At 51.1% G+C, this 6,076-nt stretch overlaps 1 protein-coding gene across 1 annotated transcript; it reads left to right on the top strand.

The window, feature by feature from the left end:
• The first annotated feature begins 608 nt into the window (after window positions 1–608).
• LOC112542664 (protein huluwa-like) lies at window positions 609–4,062 on the top strand. The gene is made up of 3 exons (XM_025176040.2): window positions 609–1,085; window positions 1,632–1,845; window positions 3,875–4,062. Exons 1-3 carry the CDS (start codon window positions 609–611, stop codon window positions 4,045–4,047), a joined length of 864 nt encoding a protein of 287 aa, XP_025031808.2. The 3' UTR covers window positions 4,048–4,062.
• Window positions 4,063–6,076: the final 2,014 nt, after the last annotated feature.

The following is a 6,076-nucleotide window of genomic DNA, read 5'->3' on the forward strand; positions in this document are numbered from 1 at the left end:
CCCCCCCCTGCCAAGAAGGCTCAGCTCCTCCCTTTTCCCCCGGGGGCGAAGCAAAGAAAAGTCCACAGCACCCCACCACAATTAACAGCGGTGCCCAGAGAAAATGGGGAGCGGCTTCCAGCTCCTGCCCCTTTCTCACCTTCCCTGCGTGCCCACAGAAGGTGTGAAAACCTGGAAGGGCAGCAGAGGTGGAGCTCCCAGGAGAGCCATATTTTGGCAGGGCTCTCTTGGACTTTGGCTCCGTCTTGGCAGCAGGAAGGGGCAGCTGATCACCCGGCGGGTGGTTTGCAGGGCAGCTGGTGGTGGTGGGTGACTCAAACTACTTCCCCGGGTCAGTTGCCTGGCTCAGGATGCTTCCGTAAGCCGCTAGTAAGCTCTTGTGCAAGTGGAATCAGGGTGCTGGGCGAACCAGCGGGTCAGCGAGCCATGGGTTAGCGGCTCCTACAGACAGGCAGAGACGGCCAACTCTCTTCCTGCCTTCAGGCAGCACCTGAGCACCTCCCCTTGCACCTGAATCCCATCTCTGCGCAAAGGCAGCTGGCCCGCCCCAGCTGTGGACCTTTAAGGGCCTGGCGGCAGGCCCAGTGCTCTTTTCCACTTTGCCTGAGATGGAGTCTCCTGGGGGCTTGGAGGGCCAGGTCTCTGCCCTGCAGGGCACACTCCGCCTGCTGGTGGGGCTGCTGGTGCCCTGCCTGCTGCTGCTCTCCCTCCTCAGCACTTTGCTCCTGGTGCGCTGGAGGCTGTGTCGAAGGGTTGGGGACCAGAGGGCCCTGCAGTGCCCCCCAACTTCCCCCGGGCTCTTCCGGTTGGCCCCAAAGGGTGCTGTGCTCGGGCATGATCCTGGGAGCGGGACAGCTCAGCGGCAGCCCCTGCAGCCTGGGGGTGCAGCCGAGAGAGTTTTTGCTGACCCGCCGGCCCCATGCTGCAGCCAGAGGGCCGCCCTCTCCTATGTCCCCAGAGCCAGCCCTCGCTTCTTCAGGCAAGACAGAGGGGCAGTGCTGGGAACGGGCTCCTCCTCCACCGACTTAGAAAAGCACCCTGCCTTGGTTCCCCCTAACTCTCCCGTTACCACCTCAGGCACTGGGGTAAGTTGTGGCGGTGCAGGAGCATTTCCTGGGGGGGGGGGGGCTTTCTTCCTGTAGCCTTTCCCTGCTCCTCTTCCTGGCTCCTTTCAGATTTAATGGGCCACAACTTCCCAGCCAGTCTTCAGCCATGCCACGCTTGGGGAGGGAACCCTCCCACTTCAGTTACCCCCTCCCTTCCCACCTTTCAGCAAGGCTTTTGCAGTGTGGCTTGGAAAGGAGTCATTTACACATTAGGAGCCCAACCCGCTGAAGTGAGACATCTCTGAGGGGTAATAGGCTAACCTAGCCAGAAGCATTTAACCCCCTGCAAAATGCTGTTCCACCTCCCTCTGTGGAGGCGAGACAGGCATGCTTGGGACAGTGAACAGGAAGGTAAAGACGGAAAACGTCGCCCCGCTGGATGGGGGCAGTTGGTTAACTTTTCCAGGAGTGGCCCTTTGGCCCATTTCCATCTATTCCTGACCAAAGGGGGTGAACCAAGGCATCTCGGAGAGAGGGAACAGGCTCCCAGGAGGATCCACAGCAACTTTCTCCCTTGCGCTGCAGGGCGTCCTGGAGAGAGTCTTCTCTGGGTGCCACACCAGCACCCAGAAGAGGCCTCGTAGCTGCAGCAGGTTGGCATCGGCCATCCGTTCAAGCACAGGGCCTTTTGAGTTTGGCAGCAGCATCCGACCCGGGGACAAGAGGACTCACCTCAACTCTGCCAACTTCACGGCTTCCCAAGGGCCTGGCCTTGACTCGGACTTTGGAGCCAGCGCTGGTGAGTGATGGCCAAGAGGCTGAAATGATGAGCTGCTCGTGGTGGGTTGGAGCTCTTGGCCCAAGGCACCTCTGTGCCTCAAAGGCCGCAGATGAGTTGGAAAGGAATCTGAGGGGGGCCTGGAAAGTCACCCGTCTTGCCTAGAGGGTCCCCCTGGAGAAGATGGCTGTGTTGAGCCAGGGGTGGCTGAGTTTCCCCTTCTCCAAAGAACAGGCGAGGAATTAATGGACTCTGGAGGACAGGGAGGGGGAAAGAAAGAACCTTCTGAGCTACAAGAGCAGCACAGCAACAAGCTGATCCAAGGGCTGTGGAACTCTTCACAGCTCACGCAGGTGGCAACAAGCAGCAGATGCCTCTTCAGCCTTGATCTTCTTCCCCCAGGAGCAATATATACAGGCAGGGGCTTCCCTCGCCTTCAACAGCAGACTTCAAAGGGCCTGAGCACCCTGGAGCCCTGCCCAATTCCATACTTCAGTTCATTCCCTGGCTTGGCTGCTTCTGGGGCCAGAAAGTCCTTTCTGGAGACCATCAAAGCTGCCTTCCTGCAAACCTGGCTCCTTCCTTTCATTCTGGGGAAAGAAACTAATTTCTGTACTCTCCTCTTCTGACCTTTCACATACACATTTGAACATGGGGCTGGCTAAGCTTGAGAAGGCCTGGGACTTCTTCCCTTTCCCGTGCCTTCCCCTTAATCCATCCCTTGGATTGTGTGCTGATCCCTGGATGGAGATCTTCAGGCAAAATTGCCACTTCCAGGTACAGGACGCCTGGAATTGCACAATGCTCTGACCCCTGAATTCGTCAGCCGCAGTTTAGTTTAGCTTAGCATGTTGTGCAAACCCAGCACCTAGGATCAGTTGATGGTCCAGTGTGCATAAAGGTAGCCATGTGTAAGCGTGTCAAGCAAACAGGTACAATGTTGTGTGAACCACGTAGACTAAATTACCCCCATATTTGAAGTCAGAATTCCTTTTCTGTTAGAGACAGAGGATCTGTTCTCACAAAATCCTTGTCCCTCCTTTTCATCTGGAGAGTGCTGACAAGGCTTCCTGACCTTACTAGCCCTTCCCAGGCCAGAGAGGCAGCAGGAGGCATGGCAGAGCTTGACCACTGCCATCGGTGTTCGGAGAGGGGTTCTGAGCTGCCAGGGCTGGGCAAGGCTTGCCTCTTTAGCTGCTGCTGAAGGCAAAGTAGGCTCACGGCTGGGTTTAGGTATCTCACACAAACCCTCCTTGGAACTCAGTTGAGCACATGGTGAAAACCAAGTCCATTGTTTAGAAGGTTCATTGCCAGAGACTGATGGGAATGCCAGTCCATCCCTGATTGGAAAAGGGGACTCATTTAGCTTTCACTTTCTTCTCTATCACAGTTCGCCAAAGGAGGTTTGAGCTGTGATAACCTGGTCTTCCAAGCCAGTCATTCCTCTGACATTTTAAACAAGCCTGTCTTCTTCCTTTGCTTCAGTTAAAGAACGTTATTTCTTTTGACACCAAACCTCAAGTTCATGACAGATATACCAATACTGAACCAGACTGTTTTACCCCTCAGAGATGGTGATAATGGAGAGGAATGAGACATCAGGAGGGTTTTTTAAAATCTTGTAGTACACATCTCTGCCAACAACTACGCAATCTGGACATAAGCTGAACATGTAAAAGCCATCTTGGATATCCTTGCAAGCTCTCCAAACTCCAAGACAGCCAGCGGAGCAGAAAAGTGAAAGCTGAAACAGAAACTTGTTGGGGAGGGCTCCTACTCAGGGGGGCAAGCAGCCACATTTGCTCCCTTCCTTTCTCCCCACATTTAGTGCCCAGCAGTCCCCGAGGCCTCTCTTGGGGTCCTTCTTGTAGTTCTTTTCCTCCTAAGACACATCATACTTCTGCAAACCTCCCCCGTGCATCGCTAGCACATTTTGCCCACACAAAGGTTCCTATTTGGAGAATGGCTTGGCCGCTGCTCTCGTAGGCTGATAAATAACAAGAACAATTGCAGAACTGCTTGGTAACACGACAGTCTCTCTGTTTTGCAGGCGTTTCTGTTCGGATCTTGTCAACAGACAGTGAAGGAAGCCCCAACACACCCATTTTGCTTCATCAACAAGCCGAGCTGTTTGAGTGGGACTACTATGACCCAAGCTACAAAAAGAAAGTTCAGCTCCGTCATCCACTGCCTCCCATCTGCAGCAAGCAATACTGGCTGTAATACATGGGAGTCAGCAAGTTATCCTGTAGTCTCACCACACTGTGTGTGTGTGTGTGTGTGTGTGTGTGTGTGTGTGAATGAGTGAGAGATGTCCTCTGGATTTAACATGATGAACGATTTTAGTTGTGTCTTTCTCTCTCTCTGGCTTGTGCTCTGGCTACTGGAAGAAAATTCCTGTATTAGCTGAATGTCTCTTACATGGAATGAGGTTTTCACACACCCAGAAGCTTTACTTACATTTATCTTCACCCTTCATACGATATTTCTATGCCCAAATATGAACACTTTCAGCATCCCCGGTGTGTGGCTGCCCACTCCATTCATTACAATCCCTCTTCACAGTCCTTTCAAGCACAGGAACATTGCACTGACACTTAGCTAGACAGCGCTGAACAACACGTTTATGAAGAATGCCCACCCACCTAATCTCAGTGGCCCAAAGGGACTGAACACTCAACTTGGGATGGTCGCATGCTGAAAAAGACACAGGCCAACCTCACAGGCCCTCATCCTGCACATCAGCACAAGCCTTCTAAGCAAAGGTTGCAAGGGGAGAGACCTTGTGGGAAACAAACCTAGGCATAGCACGGGATGCCTGATTGATGTTCTGTGTTTATTAAAGATGCTGGACCTTTCCTTTTCCCTTTGGTTTCTTTTTAAGCTTGTATGAGAGCTAGAGCCATGTTGCTGCTAGAGGCCGAGCTGACGGCTATGGCCTTGCTGGGTTTGCACAAGATAGATGGCCACAAACTAGCTGTGTTGAAACAAAGGACGATGCATTAAGGATAATGCAATAGGTCGTATGAGCAAAACTTGCAATATGAGAATCCAGTGATCATTCCTGACAAACCTCCTAATTTCTCGAATTATCTAGGATGTTCTAGCATGGGGTTCTCCCAATACGTTGGCTAAATCAATACCATCTGGTGTAGCCTTTAGTCTCCTAGCAAATTCTGTGTAAAAGAAGGGGAAGGCATGTTGGGGCAGTCAATTTTAGGTTCAAAGGGAAGGACCACAATCTTAAAAAGCAGGCCAATAAATAACAAACAGTAATGATGTTAAAAAAAAATGCTGAACACATACATTGGAGGTGGTTCTACTATTATTTGAAAGTTGAACTGCAACTAAGCACCTGAACATCTGCAGAGAATTACCCTGATGTGCCTCTGCGCTATAAATAATTTCCAAGCAAACTAAACAAAAAACCCAGGAAAAACTGACAGCAACCTGAACAAAATCTTTGCACTTCATTTGAATTTTGGCAAGTTTTGTTGTCTCAAAAGGGCTCCTATCCCTGCAAGCATACGGATAGATAAAGTGAGCAAAAACATTGCATGGTAAAGGAAAACATACACAGCTCTGGCAAAGTGATGTGAAGATACTGGACTAAAAGGACCTGCTATCCAAAATGCTAGATGCTCACTTTAGCATCTAAATTGCAAAGATCATATTCTTCAATGACACTTCACTCTGAAGTATTCCCCACCCCCACCCCAGTTTCCTGGGAGTTTTCCAGAGGGACAGCTAGCTGTTTTCATTGACTAGGCTAAGCTATTGTTAGTTTATCCATGGCCTGTACAGCAAAATACATTGGTTCACAGTGGGCCAAGCCCAGACCAAACCATATGGTGTCCCAGCACGTGGTGTGAACTGAGCCGTAACTATCTGCCAGAACCGCAAGTATCCATATGGTACCCCCATCTACAAAGCTCACTGTAGGAGCGGCCCCTTACTTCACAAATGCTCCAGAGCTCCTTAACCATACTGTACCTTTTAGGCAAGGGGTGGACCCACTTTATTACCATTATTTCTGCAACCTGGATCTCACATCACTATGTTTGGGTTTGGCTTGGAAAGACAGGTAAACTGAGCCACTGTAAATCATGGTTTATGGCTGAGTGTATTGTATGAAATCAGCTTGTGTGGTTTAGATATGATAGTTCCACCGAGTCTTGACTGGAACATCCTTGGACCCAAAATATATCCTATACACCAGTTTTCCCGAGCGATGTTTCCACCCCCACGAATC

This window comes from Python bivittatus, unplaced genomic scaffold, assembly GCF_059951505.1.
Source record: "Python bivittatus isolate LINGU-HERP-01145 unplaced genomic scaffold, Pbiv_v1 ctg000570_np1212, whole genome shotgun sequence".
Taxonomy (NCBI): domain Eukaryota; kingdom Metazoa; phylum Chordata; class Lepidosauria; order Squamata; family Pythonidae; genus Python; species Python bivittatus.

What these genes read in the sequence shown, in the direction of transcription:
- LOC112542664 (XM_025176040.2), top strand. Translation starts at nt 609, where the DNA reads ATGGAGTCTCCTGGGGGCTTGGAGGGCCAGGTCTCTGCCCTGCAGGGC. An exon ending in TTACCACCTCAGGCACTGGG is followed by an intron (nt 1,086 to 1,631) that starts GTAAGTTGTGGC and finishes CTTGCGCTGCAG; the next exon opens with GGCGTCCTGGAGAGAGTCTT. An exon ending in GGACTTTGGAGCCAGCGCTG is followed by an intron (nt 1,846 to 3,874) that starts GTGAGTGATGGC and finishes TCTGTTTTGCAG; the next exon opens with GCGTTTCTGTTCGGATCTTG.